This window comes from Phaenicophaeus curvirostris, chromosome 4 (assembly GCF_032191515.1).
Source record: "Phaenicophaeus curvirostris isolate KB17595 chromosome 4, BPBGC_Pcur_1.0, whole genome shotgun sequence".
NCBI classification, from domain to species: domain Eukaryota; kingdom Metazoa; phylum Chordata; class Aves; order Cuculiformes; family Cuculidae; genus Phaenicophaeus; species Phaenicophaeus curvirostris.
In genome coordinates this window covers 3,568,104-3,592,963 of record NC_091395.1, presented here as the reverse complement: position 1 = coordinate 3,592,963, position 24,860 = coordinate 3,568,104, and the positions used below count along the sequence as shown (strand labels likewise).

At 43.8% G+C, this 24,860-nt stretch overlaps 1 protein-coding gene across 2 annotated transcripts in view; it reads right to left on the bottom strand.

The window, feature by feature from the left end:
* UGT8 (UDP glycosyltransferase 8) overlaps window positions 1-24,184 on the bottom strand; it is a 45,321-nt gene extending 21,137 nt beyond the window's left edge. Inside the window, exons 1-2 of one of the 2 annotated variants that reach the window (XM_069855121.1) lie at window positions 24,131-24,184; window positions 4,073-4,896 (exon numbers count right to left, since the gene is read on the bottom strand). In XM_069855121.1, the coding sequence (XP_069711222.1) occupies window positions 4,073-4,894 (822 nt within the window). In that variant the 5' untranslated portion in view covers window positions 4,895-4,896; window positions 24,131-24,184. Of the gene's footprint in view, window positions 1-4,072; window positions 4,897-4,977; window positions 5,121-24,130 lie in introns of those variants that run through there. The other variant, XM_069855120.1, reaches the window with a different exon arrangement.
* Window positions 24,185-24,860: the final 676 nt, after the last annotated feature.

Here is a 24,860-nt window from a genome sequence, read left to right as displayed (position 1 = left end):
TGCCTACGCTGAGCTTTGAAAAGAGATGGTTGGCCTTTCCACCACGATGAAGAAGACACAAGTTGTGCTCAGCTTCATCCACCTGCAGCAGGGATGGAAGTAATAGGAGGAAATGTGCCATCATTGGGAATTTGAGTCACTGACTAACACACTGTGTCTGTAAAGGGCAAGACCAACCCTGCGACGCCGAGGAGAAGGCTCCGTGCCGTGCCGCAGGGTGCCGCAGGCAGCCGGGCAGCGTGTTGACCTCCAAAGGACCTGCTGCTCTCCTCGCCGGCTCTTGGCTCCCGCTCCTCCACACGCAACCCGGCCGAGGGACACTGCGCCAAGTGCAAACTGACATAGGGCACTGCCTTAGAGGGGGAGCAAAAAAAGGAGGACTGGAGCCTGGCGAAGGCTTCCTGAGGCGTCTGGGCAGGCTGCAACCCAAAGACACATTTGCAGTTCGTATACCAGAGCCAAGTGCTGTGCGCTGCAGCTGTAATTGCTTTAGAGCTCAGAAGCTGCTAAAAATCATGCCCATCATGTGAGCTCACCGCACGATCAGCCATTGCTGATTTCTGAGCTGTGCAAGGCAGTAAGGATGTGCTCCAGTAAGGCCAAGCTCCCTTTGCAGGTGACGCGCGAGATGCGCAGCTAACACAGAGTCCCTGCAGGGACTGCAGCCTGTTCCTAACCCAAGCACCGTGCCAGCACGGCAGAGCCTCTGCATACGCACTGTGCACGCTCCAGCAGCGTCCCTTTGGCTATAGATACTGCGGTCCCCGATTTCAGCATCCCCCCTGCAAAGCGTGTCACTGAAAGCCCTCCCCAAATGCCAAATGCGGCTACAAACCCTTGTGTCTCCTGCCAAACACTAGCAAGCATTTTGTTTGCAGGTGAAATAAGACTTTCATCTCAACACCCTCCAAAATAAATCTACTTTGCGTGCACCAAAAATACTCTATAAAGGAAACCTGCATGCAGTAAGTGAGGATCATTGGGGGATTTACAACCCTTTGCTCTAAACCAAAATATTGATGGGACAAAAACAGAGAAAAGCAAGAGGCAGGGTTGTTTCCCCTGATATAGGCTCCATTCTATGACATGGATATTCAGCACACCCCCTGCCACCTTTAAAGCCGTGTTTTTCCAACTTTTCTTTAAAGATAAGGAAAACACAGGTACAGGCTCTAAGCAACCACAAAACAGAGCTACCACATCCCCTAGAATTAAAAACCAGCCATCCCATAACAGTTTTAAAAAAGCTTTGACCTGTCTCCTTTCATCGTTTATTTATTACTCTTCGCCTTTTCTTTTCAAGTTTTTACTTACTAGCAGAAAACTAGAGCTCTTCAGCTACATGCAGGAATTCTGATTTGATTAAACAAACTACTTTTTACCTTTTCCACCACCCCCTGCCCTCCCACAAATAAGAAATTCTCTCTGTGGATGAGGCAGCCATGCCACTGCTGAGGTGCTTGGGTATTTTGTGCTGAGCAGGTATTTCAGAGGTGAAAAAACAACACAGATTTTTTTTTTTTTGCCTTGTACCTATCACAGCAAGTGGACTAGGTTAGTTATAACCAGTTTTGGAAAATGTAACAGACCTGAATGGCTTGCAATAGTAGCTTACAAGAAAATTCCTGAAGCATCACCATTTCCAGCCCAGCACGGTGTACAAGCTCTGCTCCCAGCTTACCTTGATGCACCAGGCTAAAAGCTGCAGAAAATAAATTAGCAAAGGCTCCTGCCTCAGAGGTGCAGCAGTAACTGAAAACAGTCGCAGCACTAGCTATCCGATTTGAATCTCCCAGAATAAAGTGACAGTCAGGAATTTTATCTAACTGTTCAGTAAAACCGAACTGATTGCCCAATAATTTATCTACAATACATACCTAGGTGGATTATGCGTAACAGTTTAGACATGGGCAAATAACACAGTAAAAGATGAACGCACTCTTGTCTCTTTTGCATTCAATCAAATCCCACACTCGGAACACGGTAAGACTGAATTGCTTGATAAAACTGAAGAGAAGGTAAATAATGTCTCAGTTCAACAATAATTACAGGCTTTTCCCCCTCCCCTGTAGTAACTATTTGCCAGCACGTACTGGACCTACAAGTCTATTTCAAGGTCACTGTCTGGTTACATTAAACATTTTACTTATTGCTCCACCTTCTTTCATTGTGAGGTATTGTAACACGTTAACCTCTATGGGTCCAGAGTAAATTTAGGGAGTACGCAGAAATATATTCTCAAAAGGCTCCAAATAAGTATTTATATGTAGAAATGTTATGTATCTATACACAAACACATACACATATCCCTTTAGCAAAACATTGAAACAAAACTGCTTCTTTCATTTTCTTCTGCTCCATTTTATAGCAAAGAAAGTATCTGCTTTTCAGTACAATTTTTCCCTTAAAGACCAACCTACAGAAACAAAAAATAAGACAACACTGACGCAGTGCCCAAATTGATCATGCAAAGATGTTTTTCTTCCTATGGAACAAGAAAACACTGGTTTGAAAAATGAAGAGCTGAAACTTAATCCAGCCAGCAAGGTTGTCCTGGAGAGAATAGGGCTGGACTTTGTTAGACATCACAAGGCTACCTTTTCTCTGCCCTCTCAGGAGATCTGTGCAGCCTGACACATTCTAAACACACATGCATTGATGTACCCACAGGAAGGACTAGTTAGAAGCAGCATTGCTATGGCCATCTCTGATAACACCTTGGAGAAGGGGCAATAGCGAATGTTGGGATATAACCACAAACGTGTTCAGAGTGCCATGGGAGTGCCTGCTCTCATTCAGCTCAGATGCATTTGAAGTTGAACACAGGAAGGGAAAGAAGAAAAAAAAAGAAAGGAAAAAAAAAACAGCTGAGGGAACTGGCTCAGCATTCCACATCGTGCAGCCCAAATCAGAGAGTTTCCTGATGCTTTCCGAGTAGATGTAAACAGGTACTGCCAAGACACTACCAATAGTGCAAAGAATGAAAACACACACATCCCCCTCAGCGTTCCATGACAAGTTTTCAGGCTAAAACAGATGAAAAGTACTTTTCATGCAAAAAGCAAAGGCTGAATGAGGCAATTTTGGAAGTAAATTGTTGAACACCGCAGGTCTACCTACCTACCTATGCCCTCGGGCAGCCTGATCTAGTGGGATGTCCCTGCCCATGGCAGAGGGGTTGGAACTAAATGACATTTAAGGTCCCTTCCAACCCTAACTATTCTATTATTCTATGATTTAAAACCCAGCCAGAAGCATCTATTAATAATCATCACCAATTCAGGATCTATTTGTGTAAATAGAAGCGTAAGCGACACGGTTTTCTGTGAAATTTTGCTCTGCCTGTCAGTTACCACTGTGTTGCTGGACAGACACATTCATCGATATCGGGTATCAAAGATCACTTGGTACACTGAAGTAATCAAACTCAATTATTAATCTGTGCAGCCAGGATTTCTGGAATCAATCCAGTCACTATAACGATCTCAGTCTCAAGTTCAGGTCCTGGTGGCCAATAAGTGTATAGTAAAAACTCATACCCGAGTACGGTAGTGTTGCCGTTTATATCAGCTCACATCATCTCCGTTTTCTGGCCCCTACGGTTTCTTCATGCTTATATACACCCAGTTTTAAACACATTTCTACCTATCAAACCAAGGAAAGCAAGCTCTCCATAAAAAACATTAATACCATGAAATTAGATAACAAAACCTATCAGCAGACTTGTTTAAGCGTAGGCAGTTTTCATCCATTCACCCTTCTTCCCATTTTAACCCACACCTGGTTAGAAGTTACAGACGTAATTTCCAAGATAGCACGCGCTGGTTTTAACTCTTGTACCATTAAGCAAAACACTTCCTGCAACCACAAAGGACTCATTTTGATGAGCCTGTCCAATAGTTCCCCTCGCCACTACCGCAAGCTGCTTCCAGTGACTTTTAAGGGTATATTTGACCAAGCGACAACACACAACACTAAATCCCATTTGAAATTCATCACTTAAAAGCTGCCACTCGTCATATGAGGTCAACCAGATGCCACAGAAATTACTGTAAAGCTCAGCAAACCTTACTTCTGGCAGAGGGCTGGCCGGCTTGGTTAGGATTCCTCCCACATAAACAACGTTGGGTAGCGTAGGTCTTGGAAACTCCAGTGCTACGTCAGTACAAAGCATCCACAGGCTGGATCCATGAACCAAGTCATACATGGACCGTTCTGGCAGAACCTTGTATTTCTGCATTATCCTTTCATATTTTGGCAGAACCAAAAAACTGACTCCAAATCTTGAAATAATATAAACAACTGTATTTTTAATCCTCTCAAATAGGCTCATGCGATCTGTGAGCAGTGAGTTAAATTCTGGAACATAAGACAGAGGAGCTGGAGCACCCACTTCTGCTGGATACCAGAGGCCCGTGGAAAAGACGGCGTATTTCACCCCTAAAAGATGAGCTATAACAAATCCACACATCTCGTTGGGATCTACCAGGAGCAGGTCAAATTTTTCCTGTTTCAGAGCATGCAAGAGGTTTCGGTTGCCAACGATCATGTCGCAGTTCTTGGAATAGTGATCCAGGATATCAAACAGTTCGAGGGCTGTCAGTCTCCCAGAGAAGATACTCCTCATCTTGGACTGGAGAAAATCATCTGAGGTGCTGCTGTTAAAGATCCCTGGGTAACGCTGAAGTCTATAGTGATTAGATGGAGGAATCTCTCTGCCCTCAGAGAGGAGAAACACTGTCTGGTGACCTTGGTCATGCAAGGCTGAGGCCAGAGTCTTGAAAATATAAAGATGGCTTTCAAACATAATTGGCGGCACAACAACGATTTTGGCAGCCCTTGCTATCCCGACAAAACTCCACAGGAGAATGAAAGCTGGAGCGTACGGCTTCATAGCTGAAACAAGAAATAAAAGCATTACAATCAACAGAAAACAGGTTTCTATGCTACCTTGGAATTTAAAATAGAAGTTATTACATGGCTGTCCCATGAAAGCTGATCACATCTTCCCATTTCGAGGTTGTCTTTAGAGTGGTCATGGGGAACAAAAGAGCCACTCTGCTTCAGAGCACATTTGATAGTGCTCAGTTTCCAGCAAGATCTGCTGTTTCCCCTCCCTTCCCATCTGGCATTTCGGGTAAACAAGAATTCTTTCAACACCAACACCAATATAGCACCTGCATTAAATGGCTGGAAAACCAGCTGAGACAGTGAGGTTGGCACCCCCCATGGAGATACCATGTGCACCACTTCCGAATTATACACGTCATCCAACTTCCAACTTGAAGTCAGTGCTGAAATCCACACTATTTGGGATTTATTTAAAATCACGACTTCAAAATTGACCCTATAATAAATTTAAATGAATAAGAAAGATGCTATGTTCTAAGGCACAAAGGCTTAAATTCTGTATTTATTCATGCGAGACCCAAAGGACGCACTGGTGATTTTCAGAGCAGAGGACATAATGTGACTCTTTCATAAATACAGCTCAGTCTTGCCTCCTCAACTGGAACTTCTTGTATTTCCATTTTAATTTTGTAGTTTGCAAGATCCACACTTCACGCTACTGTTAACATGGCTAGGACCATTTCTACCACAAGATAGTGTCTCATAGTCACCCCCACCATCAGGCTGTCCTCCTTCAACTGCAGCTCTCCACTCTGATTTAAGGATAACATTTTCTACCCATTTTAGTTCATATAAGCCAATGGGAATAGACAAGATAAAGACTTTTTTTCTCCTAAAACGATATGAAAACCCATGCAATGTTTTTCTTTAGTATCAACATTGATCAGATGCATCAGGGTGGAAAGTCAAAACACAGAAGGGAGATGCTACTGTCAAATAGGAACCAACTTAACTACTGGGAGCTTTCAAAAATTACACTTTCTGTTTGAGAACAAGTGAAATAACAGAAGTTAGTGCTACACAGGAACATCACAACTTCCACTGAAGCCCTTTTAGAAGTACTTGATTCTATGAATCTATTTAAATCAGTGCTGGAGCACAAACTCAAGCATATACTTTTAAATTCTGCTGGAAGCCTCGCTGCTACCCCTAAAGACACACAGATCCTGACAGTAGTAGGCTGCCAAGGAAAGGGAAAACACTTTTCTCCCCCATGCTTTAGTACGCAAAGCCTATAAAATGTCATATGTGCTAGATTAAAGTATTACAAACACAGTGAGGGCAAGTCAGAAAGCTCCTCAGTCTCTTTAACCCTCCTGGGATGGAGGAACAAGTACACACCAAACTAAGCTACCTGCTCTTCTCTTGTGCCAAACTGATCTAAGTGGAAACCTAACTCTGTTGCAGTGTCCTTGGTAAATGAGCACACCAGAAACAGGCAATACTGCTACTCATTCCTTGTTACTTCCTTTCAGTGTAGTCTTATAATTCTCCTTCAACAGATCACTCAAGATTTCCTTTAGATTTATTTATTCTTTAATGTTACGTGAGTTACCAGCTCACCAACATAGCATCTCAGATTTATATTGCTACTACATAATACTTGGCTTTCTGCAAGATGCCCCAATTTTCTCCTACTCCAGCTTCTGCAAGTGGCTTGACTTTGAAACATTCATAATCATGCACCAAGTAGTAAAGTTGGAAAACAACCACAAGGTACATGGACTATTTAAATCAACTTGCTCACATGGGGTTTCTTACCAGATTTGAAACCTCCTCCACGCTTGTCTTCAGAGATTGTGAGCCACTTGCAAGGAGGTTACCAGCCATCATTTAGAGAACTCTATCAATTTTAAATTAGAATCATAGAATCATAGAATAACCAGGTTGGAAGAGACCCACCGGATCATCGAGTCCAACCATTCCTATCAAAATTAATTACCACCAGCAGGAGTACACACAAAGTATTCAGGCAGACACAAAGGCTGTTGTGGGTTTAGGTTTTTTGTTTCCCAAGACAAAGCCCACAGCCCAAAGATGCACAGAAAAACCTTGCAGTACCCACAGGCAAGTAGTAAGGAACTGAAATATGGAGAATTTAAGACCTCACTGCCACCATCCTATTCACAAGCTGATAGTGTTCTACAAAGTACTCTGAGGCTTCATGGTTTCTAGGCACAAAGCTCAGTTTTACAGAGATAAGTAACACTTCAAGGGAAGAGGAAGGAGATCACTTGCTGCAAATATTACCAGTATAATATTAGATTTTAACAATACTGCACCACTGGTTCTGACATCTGGAGAGACTGATTTGTTATCTTAGCTCCTTCAATCAGGATGCTGGAAACTGTCGTTGGAAGGACATGCCAGCACCGAGCCCCGCTCATCATCCCACTTTGCTCCTGTCTGTAAAACTTGCGCGTCCCAAACCGCAGCAGAGGGTTGTGCAAGTGTGAAAGTACATGGGGTCGGTGTCACAGTCAATATCAGTACAAACAAGCTACATTCAGATTGAGTCAACAGGGCTCCACTGGAGGATAGTACTCTTTAAGTAGGTGGGATATTAAAAGAGAAGTAAATAATTGTTCATCAATGAAATACCCAAGAAAAATGATTAATCAAACTAAGAAAAAAAAACATTGATTACATGTCCCCATTCTGTAAGCATTCCCACAGTATTAAGTTACTGCTCCTGCCCACAACAGCAATATTACAAACCTGTGAATGGAGGTGCAGGATTGGGAAGCTAAGAAACAGTAAACAATTCTATCAGCGGTAGAAATCAAAGGTACCAGGAGCCTCAGAATGAGTCGTGATCCAACAGGTTGCCAGATGGCAGCAGTACTTTGATCTCCTGACCCAACAGAAGTCCAGAGGACAGCACGGGAAGATACAGTCCTTAGCCTCAAGGTGTGTTTAGCACAGCCAGGGTTATACACGTGCCACCAAAAGCCACAGGAACTGCTTGTACTTCTCTGAGAGGATGACAGCACCACCCCACCACTTCCTATCCACCCAGCAGCAACCTTTTAAATGAGAATCACACTGAATATTTTGCTCTTTACAAACCTTACTCTTTACACAGCGCTACCTACCCAACATGAAAATCTGTCAATGTAACTATCAGCCATTTACCAAACATTAAGTTTTTATCTTCTTTAGGCGTATCAGCATCCAGAAACAACACAACATGCCTCCCCTGGGGTCGGTACCTTGCGGTACATGCAGAACTGTAAAAAAATAACGACTTCTCAAAAACGCATTATGCTATGAATGTATTTTCAATGCAAGCATCTCCCACAATGTGTGTGCAGGACCTGCCAAGCCATAGAGATATTAAATACATGATGCTAATAGAGAATTGCCAATTAAGTGACATTTTTACTAGGCAAATTGGCATCGACCATGTATTGGACTTTTGGCAGGAACCTGCAGGATGAAGCTTCATCATTTCATCTCTTGGAATGTTTGTATTTAGCAGGAACCAGGGCAATACGTAACAGCACTTTGTAAGACAGTTAATCACGAGCGTAATTCCCATTTGGCAGACCAGGATGGCAGAAGAGGTGGTTGCTCAGTGCCATCAGCAGGGCAACAACGTGTGACTATGCAAGCTGAGCTCCAGGCTCAGTCCCAGACGCCCCTTCACTCTGACTGCCCTCAGGAACGAATGCCTCCAGCATATCAGGCATTTCCACCAAAACGAAGAGAGCAGCAGAGTCTCACCTGTTCCAATGGGAACCCTTGATCTGGCTCAGCTCTGAAAGCAGCAAGAAGGTCTGTACAGAGGTCAGTAAAATCATGAGCTGGTGCTCAGCTCTTCAAAATGAGAGCAGCAGGGACTCCTCACAATAACCTGCAGCCATGCTCTGGTGGTGAACTACCAGAACACATCACTTGCCAAAATAAGAAAGATCAACATCCAAAGCAACTGCTCCCCACATCTGAATACCGGCTGCATAAAAAAATTGTCAAGTGTCCTGACAGAAAAGAAGAACAATCAAAGCCAGAGGATATGTCTCTCCAAGACAGTTAACAATATAAAATCATTTTCTACCTCTGTTTAAAGTCCTTCTGCTTAGGATTTACCTGCATTAAACAAGATGGTTTTGGTGTCTGAGCTAATATAAAATATCTTTTTATAACAGAGGATGAAAAGAAAAATATAAATTTTCTAAAATTATATCAAAAAAACCCCCAACAAAGCCCTCTACCCCACTAAATTATCACCAAATTGAAGCCATTACTACTTCCAGACAAAAAACCCTAAAAGCAATGGCATGGAGGAAAAAAAAACCCAAAAAAACAAACAAACAAGCAGAGTGGCTTTGTATGAGTAAAACCAACTGCTGACTCACCTATTGGAGTGCAGCAAGAAAAAGTTAAATATTAAAGAAATACCAAGAGGTTAAACATTAAACCTACTCCAATGGTTTCTCATAAAGTTAACAACCTACATGTTTGGTTTGGTTTTGGGGATTTTTGTTTTAAATGAAAGAGAAAGTTTGAGTTTTAAAGTGTGTTGCAGAAAATCGAGTACTTCGACAGAAGACTGCTGGAGGGATGTTTTCAATTGACCAAAAGAGTTCTAAATCGTGATTTTTTTTTTTTTTTTTTAAGTAAGCATCTTTCACCCAGAAAGACCAAGCAGGACCTGGCACAAGAAGTGTAACTACACAGAAATGGGTGACTTTCAGAGGAAAAAATAAGGGGGACAATCCTTTCCCTACATTTTTCACTTGAAAACCGTGCAACATGGAAAGAAACTAAATGACATTTACAGTCATATAAATTAAATGAGAAAGACTTAATGTTTAAATTAATATTCTAAAACTGAACTAATACTAAATTTATATTTCAACCCTAGAAGTGGTTTTAAAATAATTCCAGTTAATAATTTATGTAAGAGTCAATTACAGGACTGGAATACGTATCAAAGATTAGATGTACTGTCAAGACTTAGCCACTTGCTCATCACTAAAACTTACAGGCACATCTGTGTTTTTTCCTACTGTATTTCATTGGCTGCCTAACTACTATTTCTAAATCTCAAAGAAACAGCCACTTTCAAGCGAGCAACACCATTGTCAGTGTTCTTCTCCATCATAGCGAAATCTAGAAGCAAAAGAGGTTCTCAAGCACCTTGTAGCACAGCTTGAATTCAAACAACACGAACATCTATCGCTACTTAGAAAAGTGAACAGTTCTTACACACTTACATATACTGTAACAACGGAGTGCTTATTATTCATGCTTTTGACTTCTAAAGCAGCAAATGAAGTTTTACAGAGCTAAGTGAAGCTATTACCTTTTTCGAGTTCTTCCCCTCCTTTCAGCCCTTCTTTAGATTCACTAAGGTTCGTTGAGCTTACCCAGGCGGTTTGGTCAGAAGCCTGGGACCTCTGCCTAGAAAGGTGCCCTTCATACTAAACCGCAGCACGGTACTGACAGCAAAGGAGCAATCTGTCTAGCTGCTGATGCCTCTCACCTTACCCAATGAGCTCACATTACTCATTACAATTTAACAGATACCAGCACACACTGAAAAGAGCAAGCTCACCAACTAGGCTTCCGCCTCTGCAAGCCCCAAATGTGTGACTATGCCCCAATGGCAAGGTAACAACGCGCACCACAGGAGCCTAATTATCAAAAAGGGGTGAAAATTACGTTTTATCAGCACCTAAACTTCTATCAGAAGCTGCAAACCTGATGCAGCGTGTATCTCGCCTAGCGAGCAGTTCTGTGCTGCAACTGCGTGCGGTGGGCTGCACGCCAGGCTGCTGCACGGCCGGTTGCTTTTTCTTCTCCAAGTCACATTCAGCATCAGTTACCCCACCTGCTCATATCTCTGTCTGAGGTCAGAAATCGGAACCGTAAGCAGCGCAGTATCGCTTCAGCATCCAATCCCACCTTACTATGCCCAACAGCAGCATTTACCACAGGTAAACATGTAGAGCGTGTTTACTTCTTTTAAAGCATCTAAGAAGAGATGTGGTTGAAAACATGGTAAACAAAATGCTGAGCTAGGCTGTGACCAAAAGACAACTGGTTACGAAGAGCACCACAAACTGCATCTGAAAAGCACACAAACAACTCCAGGCTATGGTTTACTACTGTTCCTAGTAAAAAGGAAGTGTTAAAGAGGAGAAAGAAATGAGCATGGACCTCAGATTTTTACCTAATGGTGTTACCTGATTTATTGAAGCCCCAGTTATGCGCCGCCTACTCAAAATCCCACTGACATTAACTTTTTTCTGTGCAAATCTGTTTGCTTTAGTTGTTCTTAAGCTCAGTTTTACAGATAAAGCATGGTATCCAACCTTCACAGGCTTGTAAATATTTCAGTTAAGCACACACAGAACCAAGCCCTACAATGCTAGTTGCACGACCAAAGGCCCCATAAGCAAAGCATTTATCAAGCCTCCAGTTAAGTGCGAAGCTGAAAGAGGAAGAAAATATTCCAAGACAAATAAAAGGTTCTCTCACGCTGCTTACAGGATGATTCAGAGTTAAAAATACATGCACCCAAGCCAAATCTTAGCTGCATGTATCAGCCACATGCAAGCAGCTGGTAATAAAGACAAAAATATACATGCACACAAGCATGAACGCAGTGCATTAATTTAGAGAAACAGAGAAAAGAAGAGGTCTGTCTTAATTTGTGACATCCTCCAAGGTATCTCTCCAAACAAATTATTTTCTCAAGTCCCTCTCACAACATTGTCTTTAAGATTCAATACCAGTCCACACCAGTGCTCAGCACCAGAGTAAGGAAATCACAGAATCGTAGAATAACCAGGTTGGAAGAGACCCACAGGATCATCGAGTCCAACCGTTCTTAACAAACACTAAACCATTCCCCTTAGCACCTCGTCCACCCGTGCCTTAAAATGCAGCCCACGTGAAGAAATGCATTGACCAGATCAGGTCTAACAGCCAGTCTAAGAAGATGATCCAATTATTACAGACGCAGGAAGTCTTTAATTAGTGGCATAACAAACAACAATGCGAAAGACCATGTTCTTCAAGCTAAAAGTCCAACAAACCCTTTAAGCTGGCAATTGTAAAATATGTTCTTAACCTATAACACTGCTTGCTGCACAGTACATATTCCGTAGGTAATAGGGAATACTACTCCATTATCCTTTACGAGCATTAAAGCGCATCAGGCCCATAAGTGGACTTGAGGCAATAAATCACAGTTGAAGATTAAGAAGTGGTTGCAACTAAGAACCCTCGTGTGTAAAAGAGATGAAAGCATCAGGAATGTCTGAAAGCACAGAGTCTTGGAGCAGCAAGCCATTAGATTATCTAGGAGGAGACTCAGATAACAGGAATTGCACAACCTTTGGATTTATATTCTTAAGTTTTCCTATCACACATCTTGTTACTAATTGCAGAGGAAGTGTATGCTATGATTGTTATTTTCTGTTGCAACGTTTTAGATAAGCAGTAAGATTTGGCTTGTAACTACAGGTTCTTGTTTCAACCAAATGAATAAATTAATAAATTAGTGGAAATGATTATTAAGAAATCACATGCGCAAAAGCAAGGGCAGGCTTTTGCTTTTACTTTGTATTGCTTCTTGAACAACTACATCCTTCTGTTCAAGGACTGGAGCATTTCAGTAAGTGCAGGAACATCATCGCTACCGATAAAAAGTGAGAGGAAGATTTATAGGGATTACGATGTCGCTGTAGCGATCTGGCAGAGACTTACTGGGTTGGTTATGCAAACAGCAAGGGAGTTAAGAGGCAGTCAAGAAAGATATAGATGTTATAAAGCCCCTTGAGTAAAAACTTATTTGTGCAACAAGTTTTATCAAACCTCGAAGGATTTTACCTGAGCTTTTGTACTCAGAATTGTGGAAAAATGATTTAAAAATCTCACTCAAAAGGTAGCACAGTAGGAAAGAAGAGGTGCTTCTCTTTCAACATACAGGTTTTACACATAGTATTTGCAACAGGCACACTAGTAGATAGATTTTTTTTAATTATTTATGTGCGAACAGAACTCTCATGCAAGGCACAACGTCCTATTAAGATGGTTTTATGGCAAGTGACCGAATTATAACATTCATGCTAGCACTTTGCCAACGGCTTTCTGAAAGAACGGCTTGAAATGAGTCTTCATGATTATGAAAAACAACTTCGAAAAGATTAACTGTATCTAAAAAGATTAAAGGTTTACAAATATTGCCTTTATTGTTCTATGAAGAGCTTCTAAATTCATATCAGATTTCTAAAGTTATTAGCAGTAATACAATCAATCTTTTAACCAAAGTCACTTATAAACCACAGCAAGACTCGCATACTTTGGGATGATGATATCGTAGTACTGACAGCATCAGTCAAGAAGAGATTTACCTGAGGGTAAAGGATTAAAGTCTAAATAAACGTTTTCATAATATGATGTACATTATAACAGGGCAAAGGTACTTTTCCCTTCACAGCTTACATTTCTAAATACACACAAGAGCCAAGCAAAGAGTATTCAGTTAAAAAAAATATATACTGTGTTTGTTATTACAGTTCAGGCCCTAAGCCAGAGCAAAGCTGACCACACAAGCACATGGTGCTGCAATGGAGCTGATGTGCCATCCCGGACCTTGGGATGAAAAGGAAGCCCAGTGCAGAAACCTGAGAAATGAGAAGTCTGCTCCAAAACCTATGGACCTTCAACTGAATGTAGCCTGACTCAGTATGAGAGCTGCTCAGATTTCTCCGCATTGGCACTATTATCCAAGTCTTTTCCTTGCTGCCCATGCCTACTGCACCCCCAGCACCTCGGAAAGATAAATGCTGACTACACATAGTGGAAAAGCCATCTGTTTGAAGGTGAGACACGTATATTCCTTGTGGAGAGATTTGTCTAGATCATCTAAAACAACACAAGCATGTTTTCTGACAACTTATACATCTTCCTCACAGCTACTGTGAACTTAGAAGATGCGGTATTTTGGCACCAAGATATCCTTGACAGAGTCCTCTTGACTTCTCGAGACCCTTCCTCTGTACTTAGAGGAAAGCAATGTTTCTCAACCTGCTACAACCATTTTCATAGAATCATAGAAGCATAGAATAAACAGGTTGGAAAAGACTCACCGGATCATCAAGTCCAACCATTCCTATCAAACACTAAACCATGTCCCTCAGCACCTCGTCCACCCATCCCTTAAACACCTCCAGGGAAGGTGAATCAACCACCTCCCTGGGCAGCCTGTTCCAGTGCCCAATGACCCTTTCTGTGAAAATTTTTTCCTAATTTCCAGCCTAAACCTCCCCTGGTGGAGCTTGAGGCCATTGCCTCTTGTCCTGTCCCCTGTCACTTGGGAGAAGAGGCCAGCACCCTCCTCTCCACAACCTCCTTTCAGGTAGTTGTAGAGAGCAATGAGGTCTCTCCTCAGCCTCCTCTTCTCCAGGCTCAACACCCCCAGCTCTCTCAGCCGCTCCTCATAAGGCCTGTTCTCCAGCCCCTGGAAAAGAATGCAACAAGAAGTAATGCTGTGACATTGAGGAGTGGGGGTATTCACAGGGAAGCCAACAGGTTACTGCACATTTAGCAGTGCTTTGCAAGATGTAACTTACTGGCTCACAAGCTCTAGCCTGCTGCGTGACATTTGCACTGCCCAGAAGAGCCTGATAACAGAACAACTTACATCAACTTTTCATGCTGCACAGCCAGGAGCTACAGGAATAAGTGCAGAAAGAATAGGAAGATCGTCCACTTGCTGAGAGCAGAGAGGCTTTAGTGCCACAGCAGCTGATGTGGACAAAGACAACTCCAGTGAGTGGTTGAAGCTGTGCAGGAAGCCTTCTCTTTCACATTAGCATCAAAAGACAGAAGACAGGTTAAAACACAGGATGAATGAAGCATTAAAAAAAAAAAAAAAAAAAAAAGAAAAGGAAACGAGTAAAATCCCAACTCTGCCTTATTTTAAACATTTAAATCAGCGAGAGATTCTCCTTTGATAAAACCACTCTCCAAAAAGGGGCTGGATGAAATTGTAGGGCGCAACTTTGTAGTAAGCTAAATCTGTTGGTGTAACAAACGTAGCCTGTACTTCTACACTATCATCACACAAGCATGAATTTTGCCTTGTGAATGAACTTCAGGATCTGAAACAACATCAGTTTTAAACTTCAACACACTTGACCGGGATTTTATTTAAACTTAGGAATTGTTTGGGGGGGATGCTTCAGTTTTTGACTACAGCTGGCTTCAGCTTGGTACAAGCTCTCTCTGGTCACGCCATCACATGACACCTAGAAGCACTGAATGAGTTCCTTTGTTCAGTTTCTGACTTCATCCTATAGCAAATAACTACATTTTAACAAACTACACAAACAGAATCACAAAAGACACTATAGCAGGTTTGTTTCTGTAATGGGAGATACAACTTTATTCAAAGTTAAAATAGCTGATTTAACGTTTCATTCTTATTCAGCTCAATTAAAATAACTGACTTGCTCAAGACCATGCAGCAACATCACACACTCCAACAACATTCACCTTGTTCAGTCTGTTCAGCATTAGATTCTGCTTTGGAATTTACAGGTAGGATTTTTTTATTTAAAGCAAATTGTCTTTTGCTTCCAGATTTGGGTTTTGTAGCGTCTGCTCTGAACTCTGTTCTGCTAGAATCTGGTTGTTCAATACTGTACTTTTATCCTTATTCTAACAGTATTTCTACCTATGTAGTTTAGTCCTGAGCCTCTGGTTTTTAAGAGCAAGACCTCATGGCTTAGAGTGGGTGAGGACAGAAATCAACTCCAAAACCTTCTGAGAGGTGCTACCGACACCTAGTAAGGGTTAAGAAAAGACTCAGGGTTTTTTGCAGTAGTTTGCATGAAGACAAATACACAAACTTCCCACAATCAGTAGCTGACTAAGACTGGATTATAACTTCAGAAGGGAAAGGGTCTAAATAAAGGGTTTGCAGATTTTCAAAGAGAATCTGAGACTTCAGTACAATCTGCTGCTTTACAAATATTGGAGGGGGGGAAGAGAGATCCAATAGCTGCAGAGGGGCAAGATAAAGGCAATTCACAGAGGATGGTCTGGGTGTAAGACCAAAACAAATCAACAATAAACCATCGAGATGTGTATCAAGTGCTTGTACATGTGCACACGTGTCTGTTCCTGCCCACTGATATTACACTTTCTGGGAGACAGGAAGGTCACCCTCCACTTCTGGAAAGCAACTAGAACTTTTTGAACACTATAACTATATAATAACAAACATTCGGTGAGGGTTTGTAACAGAAATATGTTCTGCTATAGGCTATCAAGTTCTTTCACTAGTAAACAGCTTGACACAAGATTGCTTATTAAAAAAAAATGTCATCCGAGATTAAATTTATTGGGAATAATCCAGTCTTCTTGTACTTTCAGGAATGTAAAGCTAATTAATAAATAAGCAAAACAGTTACCAAAGTATCACAAAGCAGATTAATTAAAGATTCATTACTACGACTGGTTGAAGAAATCTGGCAGCTTTAGGTTGCACAATTAAATTCGACACGCTGCACATGAGACTGGGATCTATTTTACAAAGCGCTCAACTTGGAAATAAGAAATCTGAGATCTTTTTTTGCCAGCAAGGTGTGGAACCACAGCAAGATTTCCACAATCCATGGCTCATTTCAGAGGAGCTGCACAGCAGGCTTCCTGCATGAAAGACTGACCCACCTCTCACACCACAAGAACAGTCGCAGCCAGCATCACCTACAGCCTAGAAGCTATAAACACAATTCCAGCTGGTGCCCCGAGGACCATCACAAACAGACACAGGCCAGACCTGGCAACCAGGCAGCAACCCGATAGAAACAATGGTTTTCAAAAAGAGAGGAGCCATCAGGGTATGTGTTTGTTTCCAGTTTACCCAATCCACCTTGTCAGATCTTCCCATTTAGCTCCATAGCAAAATTCATAGAAACATAGAATAACCAGGTTGGAAGAGACCCACCGGATCATCGAGTCCAACCATTCCTTGGCTATCTCTTTGCCATTAGTGTAAGGAACAGTAATTGCAGGTTAAAAAGTTAAGATCGGGACCAGAAAAGGTTACCGGAGAGGATGGGGAACCATCATCCTTTGATGCGTACAGGACTGGGACAAAAGAGAGCCACACAACTTTCTAGCCAACACTTCCGATCTACAGACTCCATGGGCATCACAGATGGTTAACCCCTCCGTTCCCCCTGCAGCATGCAGTCTACCCTGAGTAATGCCAACACCAAATCTCACCTGCAAGTTCTTTACTAGCCACAACCTTCTAGTCAAGAACACCCTCAAGAAAGATACTAGATAAGTTTAAGGTCTCAGAGCACTCATGCTATTAAAAAAAAGCACTTTTCAGCACCTTGTTTACATTATGATAAGTTGGAAGAACTACCTTCCCAAGCAAACTTACAAAACCAACATTTACCTACACGTATATAGCATCTACATTCTCTAACAACAACCCCTTAAAGAAAGCACTAAATCTTATTCATCTGGAACAGATACAAGACTACTACTACGGCACAGTAAAGTTGTTAAAAGTAAGAAGGGAGAAGCCAAATCACGTGCTCACTTGAAATAATATTTCATTATAGAACTTCCAGCAGTACAAAATGTTTATACATGAGGCACAACACCTCTTATGTTTGCATTGTTACTCCTAGGTTTATTTCCCACCTTTTATCTGACACAAAAATATGTAATCAAATAGTAGCAGGGGAGGGAAGACATTACTTTCCATGAAACAAAAGAATCGAATTAATAACTAAATCTGCATTCTTAGTCAGTTCAAGGACAGCAGCCGAGAGGAGACCTTGCAACAGCATTCTGAAGAGCAGATTCCCTCTCCAGGCACTGCATGTTGCAGAAAGCACATCCCACTGTGCTGCTGGGTTTGACAGCAGCAACAGGCTCCTCAGCAACACGTCCCACCTCACCTCAAAAGCACGCTGTGCATCTACGTGCCATTTAAATTATCCTAATGATTCAAGCAGTATTCTAGCCAAAGTCCTTGTTCCTAACCCAGATTTCATTCAGAGACAGATGCTTCTTCAATCCTGTTCATGGTGTAAACTAGGAAATATCCGATTTTTCTCTGAATTTGAGTAATTCTCATTTAAAATATTAAATTGGGAGGCCAATGATGCCCTGAAAAGAAAGCTAAAGGTAAGTTACAACACGAGTACTGTCTATGTTGGGGTTTTTTTTTAATGCTAGTACTTTACTTTTGTTAAAAGTTTTGACAATTCTTGCTTAAATACCTTCATTAAATGAATTGGTGTTCCTGGCATTAAATTACAGAGCCTTATTGGTTTGACTAAAGTCAAATGACTTCTGACTTGCAAGTGGGGAGGGAAACGATCATCAGATTCAGCATACGGAACTGCATTTTAATCAGTGTCTTCAAATTAACATCAGAATTTAATGTTTGAAGGCTATGCTACAGCTATGCACTCAATCCTCATATTTAACAAATCTATGAAATAACTTTTTTAAAGATTTGTGTTCATCTATGGGTCGAAACAGCTTCTCTAATGGAATACAGCACCTTTAATGAACTCAGAAGGTCCTCCGCCTTTCACATTCACCCTGCTACCTCTCCTTAGAGAGACTGCAAGACAACTTTCAGATTTTTTTTTTTTATTTATTTTTAAAAAGCACCATGTTTCATCAGGGCATCAAGGCTCATTTACAACTCCACTCATAATCTGAAGCTGACCCAAGATTTCCTGTTAACTCTCTCTTGAGTTATTGAGTAGAAAGGGAAAATAGTCTTAAGCCACTTTTCTCATGAAGCCAAGCCATCCATTCATCGAAGGAAAGAACAGCACGGAGCAAAGAAGAAAGCTATATTTGTTCCCCTATACAAATAAAATTATGTGCATGACAACTGTCCTACTGAAGAGAAATTGTCATAATAAATCACGTTTAACACTACTGTTTGCAACTCCAAACCATACCATTTAGAAAGCAATTATTTATATTGTCTTTCAAACCCTTTAAATCATTACTACTGCACTTCTCTGAACTGTATTTGTAAAATTTGGTGGTACTTTTTCCATTTACTATCACTTCTTCTCATATAAAACACAACTTTTTGAACTGGGCTAGTAGCTATTCTTTTACTAAAAGAGTCATCTACTGATCAAATAGTTCAAGATGTAGCAAGGATGTAAATATCCCTCAGTTGCAGGTTTAGTTGATTAGGTGTTTACTGTTTCTAACAGCTGAACAATGAAGTGATTCCATAAAACCACAGGTCATGTCATCAACTCCTCCCATATTTAGGAATTAAGTAAACACACAAAACTATGTAAAAAAAATAAAGAATTTCAAAAGCTTCCAGAAGAAAGGACTCACTACTACTCCAGCAGACTGGCTTGAAGTCAAGAACTGTAGCACAAAATCTTTCATGTAATTAGCAAAATAAAACATTCAAGAATTGCAGCAAAAAGGAAAGCTGAAAACTCCACTCCTATTAGATGACAAAACGTTATGAATAAAAATATTTTAATGGATTTGCAATGAAAAATAGTGCTGATCAATCCCCAAGATGTTTTCTTTACAGAGGTACAGAAAATGCAAGGACTTCTTCCATACAAGGAGCATCACTAGGACCTCACACGCTGAGTATTTAAGATAAATGCATCCCAAATTTCATAAAAGATGATAAATAGTTTGTCAAAGGGTTCAAGAAATGAAACCTCGTGTCACAAGTTTTGGAAACTCACTCTAAACATAGTTATCCTGGGCGAACATTTCAGGACAGGGAACTATATTAAAAGGCTCTAAGATTATTTTACTTCCTGGAAAACAGGAAAAACCCTCTACAATGCCTGCTCACAAAGGCTTTGTGCTGTATCAGAAAGCGTTCAGGCACTTTTTAAAACAAACAAACAAAACCAAGAGAAATCCGTGTTGAAGATTTTCCAAAGAACAAAAAATCCCAACCAAACAAAGGGCATGACTTCAACTGCTTCTAATGCATCAGCGTTTCTCAAATATAATCCAACACTCTTCATAAATACCGTATAAATATTATAATACTAAAACAAAGAGAAGTATTCTACCAAGGTTTAGGATCTGAACAGAAAAAGTGTTTCATTTGCTGAGCATCTCTTGAATACAATCTTACAAACGCCTCAATAGCTTTTAGTACCATAAGGTGGTTTTATTCTACTAAGTAACTGACTGAGAAGGGACTCAGTTGAGATGGAGTAAACAGAGATGAACTCTTGGTACTACTCTAGAGGAACCAACCTGACTAAAACAGACCATGGGAAGAAGTGCTTCAAAAATCCCAAAGTGGAAAACACAAAGAAAATAGGTGTGGGTAATAAAATAACCAGCAATTAAAGACAGAAATAATTTTGTTCTTGCTCAATAAAATCAATAGAAATTAACTGAGTCACGATAGGCATTGTTGTTAGTTATTACTATAATTAATTGCAAAACATTTTTTAAATGGTAGGAGCGTTGCAGCAAAACAATTCCTCTGTACAAGTCTCAACAGGTACAGAGAACGCCATACACAAAGCTACTCTCAGTGGCCCTGTTCTCTGGGCAGTGAGACTGACCATAGCACCTTCTCACCCAATGTCTGCATATGTAGTAACACACACCTACCACAAAGACAAGACTTGGATACATTTTTCTTTTGCCTTACTGGAAATAAACCATACTGCTACAATCAATCAAGTTTATCTGTAGCAAACGATACACAGCAGAGAAACATGGCAGGTTCTGTTACCTTTTCTTCACAAACTAATTCGAGGACGTTGTCATGATCTGCAGCACTGATGGTGTTCATTTACCAGCCCAATACAGTTCCTCCAAGCAAACTGTCTAATACAGTAGTTACCCTTCCAAAGGGTTGATAAGGATAACAACCTCTATAGCATTTTAGATACAATAAACACGGCATTAAAATGTCACATCCACGATAGTTAAATGACCCTCAATATCTATAAACAATAACTAAACTGGCTAAGTTTATTGTAGGGAACCTAACTGAAGTTATAAGAGTCCTGCCTTCATCTTAGGCCAAGCCCAAGCTGTAGCTGCAACAGCCACCAATGAATTACAACAGCTAGGAGCCATTCATAGGATCATGGAATCATAGAATCACCAGGTTGGAATCACAGAATCATAGAATCACCAGGTTGGAAAAGACTCACCAGATCATCGAGCCCAACCATTCCTATCAAACACTAAACCATGTCCCTCAGCACCTCATCCACCCGTCCCTTAAACCCCTCCAGGGAAGGGGACTCAACCACCTCCCTGGGCAGCCTGTTCCAGTGCCCAATGACCCTTTTCTGTGAAAAATGTTTTCCTAATATCCAGCCTAAACCTCCCCTGGCGGAGCTTGAGGCCATTCCCTCTTGTCCTGTCCCCTGTCACTTGGGAGAAGAGGCCAGCACCCTCCTCTCCACAACCTCCTTTCAGGTAGTTGTAGAGAGCAATGAGGTCTCCCCTCAGCCTCCTCTTCACCAAGTTGAGGTTGCCACCAGTGTATAAAACCAACCCGCTGCTTCGCTACCGTTTCCTTAGTGAGTTAACCATCCTCCACTCCACTGGCACAGGCAAGGAGAGGATGCTGATGGAGCTCAGATGACACCACTCTGCAGGACGGTGCTACAAGGATTGTCTCAAACGCCCCCTCCTCGAGCCCTGGTTAGTCCCATAGGTTTCTCCATCCAAATCTTGCTTCAGAACAAGCCAACCACTTACAGCACCTAAAGAATATGAAATGTAAGGGGCGTTTACAAAGTCCTCAAACGTAATTCACACCTTACAGCCTGTATACTTGGACACACATGACAAAAATAATTTTCTTTTCTGGCTTCCTGCAAAGAGCTTCTGCTGACAACAAATGTTGTACAAAAGTCAAAAATAAGATGCGAGTATTTGAGGCCAAGTAGTCATTCCCTTGTATTTCAACAAAAAATATTTCTATAACAGCATAAAAACCATCTCAAAGAGCACAAGACCCTAGCACGAACTGGTTAGCACTTTTGGAAAACCAGGCACTGCAGTATCCAGTGCTCAGCCTGGATCAAGGACCAAAGCAAAAGAACAAAACCGAGGAAATGTGAAGTAAAGGTTAATTGCATACTCTGTCGCGTTGGTGCTATAAAACCAGCTCAGCTAAAATATGTCAAGTGACCTTGTGCGATAATTGCATGGAAAAGCAGGCTGGCACCTTCAGACAGGAAACGTCACCAAGACAATTTTTAGGATAAATACCTAGAAACAAGCGATATTATTTGAACCATTCCCAAAACTCAGTCACCCGGTCGCAGGATGAAAACCAAACCCGCTGCCTTCAAGGCGGCTGGGGAGGGGAATTCAAGAGTCTCTACTATTCAAGTTTCCCACTGCTGCTCATCCCCAGGCAACTCCGACGAGCATGCAAAACAGGCTGTGTATTTTGTCATTATTTCCTATTGCCAGCACGCAAACAAGTCGCGAAAGACAAGATACCCTTTAATAACCGTCCTAACCCTGCAGCTTTATTGATGTATTCCCTGAGAAGTTCACTCTTAAGCTCTTTCCTCCCTTTCCAACCCACAGGGAGGGCACAGCAGCGCTTATGCAATGTTCTCCCTGCCCAGGCGAGGAGGGTTTTGATGGAAACTCAGTTAACATTCAGGGCAAGCATAGCACCACCGCGACTCACAGAGGTCCCTCACATTGCACCTTCAAGGAAAACATTCCCAAGGCATCCAGAGAGGCTGCCCGGCTTACATAACTTTTTGGGGGGGAGACGCACAGCACTGGGGAGCCTTCGCTGCAGCCCCAGCCTCCTCCTCCTCCTCACAGGTGCCCTAAGGAACCCTCTCCCAGGGAAGAGCAGCCCCCAAACCTCCTCCTCCTCCTCCCCCGACTTGACCTCAGGGTAAAGAGCAGTGTGCGAGGTGTCCTTTGCTTTCCACCCTCAGCACCCCCGCAAGGACACGGCGCTCCCCCCCCCATCCCCCTTTCAGGTCACACCGTCCCCTCGCTCAGGGACACCGCATCGCCGCCAATTCCCGGTATCCTGCGGTTTCTTCCCAATCAGTCCATCTCTTTCCCCCATACTTCTCCCCATCCCTTTCCTCAACCCTCTATCCCCTTACCAATCCCGATCCCACCACCCCCCAGCCCCATCCCTCCCCCAGACCCCCCTCAACTCCATCAACCCCCAGTCCCATCACCCCTCCCAGTGCACCCCATCACCCCAACCACATCACTCCCCCCAGTTCCCCCATCACCCCCCTCCAAACCCATCACTCTCCCTAGTCCCCCCATCACTCCCCAGCCCCCTCACTCCCCCAGTCCCCCCATTACCCCCCAGCCCCCCCATTACCCCCCAGCCCCCTCACTCCCTCCAGACCCCTATTACCCCCCAGCCCCCTCACTCCCTCCAATCCCCCATCACTCCCCAGCCCCCTCACTCCCTCCAATCCCCCATCACTCCCCCAGTCCCCCTATTACACCCCAGCCCCCTCACTCCCTCCAGACCCCTATTACCCCCCAGCCCCCTCACACCCTCCAATCCCCCATCACTCCCCAGCCCCCTCACTCCCCCAGTCCCCCTATTACCCCCCAGCCCCCTCACTCCCCCCAGTCCCCCCATCACCCCCCAACTCCCTCGCTCCCCCCAGCCCCATCACTCCCCCCAGTTTTCCCATTACCCCCCAGCCCTCTCACTCCCCCCAGTCCCCCCATCACCCCCCAGCTCCCTCACTCCCCCCCAGCCCCATCACTCCCCCCAGTTCTCCCATTACCACCCAGCCCTCTCACTCTCCCAGTCCCCCCATCACCCCCCAGTCACCCCATCACCCCCCAGCTCCCTCGCTCCCCCCCAAGCCCCATCACTCCCCTCATGACCCGCAACACCCCCCAGCCCCCCGGCTCTGCCTCCTCCAGCCCCACCACCCCTCCCTCTCGGGGTGATGCAGGGCGCCCAGAGCCTCCTCTAAGTATTACAGGAGGAAGGGGCGGAAAAAGCAGGAGGAGAGGAATAATTGACGAAAAAAAAAAAAAAAAAAAAAAAGCAGGCGGAGAGAAATAATTGGAAAAAAGAAAAAAAAAGCAGGGGAAGAGAAATAATCGAAAGAAAAAAGCAGGAAGAGAAGAATAATTGAGAAGAAAAAAAAAAAAAAAACCGCAAGGTGAAAGCAGCGCTTCCCAGTGGTGCCCCCCCCGCGTCGCCCCGAAGCTCGCTCACCGCTCTCCCTTCAGGGCCGTCTCCCCGCCTGCGGTAGCCGAGCCGAAAGCCGGGAGCGAGCCCGATCCGGGGCGCTGCGCTTCGCCCCTCTCCTTTCCTCCTTCTCCCCCGGTGGGGCCGGGGGCCGCTCCGCGGAGCCGCCGTCCCCTCCGCCCGGGCTGCGCGGCACCTGCTGCGGCGCGGGGGGGGGCGAGCCGAGCGCTCCCTCCTGCTCCCTCCTTCAGCTCCTTCGCATCACCCCGCTCTGCCCCGGCTCCGCGCACGGACCCGAGCTGGGGCGGGGTGGGGGGGGGGGGGGTGTCCCCTCCGTCCCCCGGGGCTGTCGGAGAGAGCTGCGCAGCGGGCTCGGCTCCCCAGGGGGGCAGGTCCCCGGCCACCGCCCCCGCAGGGTGGCGACCGCCCCCGCCGCGCCAATCGGGGCACCGCCCGCACCACCGGGGGGACGCACGGCACAGGGACCGGCCGGGATGGGGGGGGGACGAGGCACAGGGATCCCCCGCAGTCTGGGGGGGAGAGGGAGCCGGGGCCTCCCGCAATCTGGGGGGGGAGAGGGAGCCGGGGCCTCCCGCAGTCTGGGGGGGGAGAGGGAGCCGGGGCCTCCCGCAGTCTGGGGGGGAGAGGGAGCCGGGGTCCCCCGCAATCTGGGGGGGAGAGGGAGCCGGGGTCCCCCGCAATCTGGGGGGGAGAGGGAGCCGGGGTCCCCCGCAATCTGGGGGGGGAAAGGACCTGG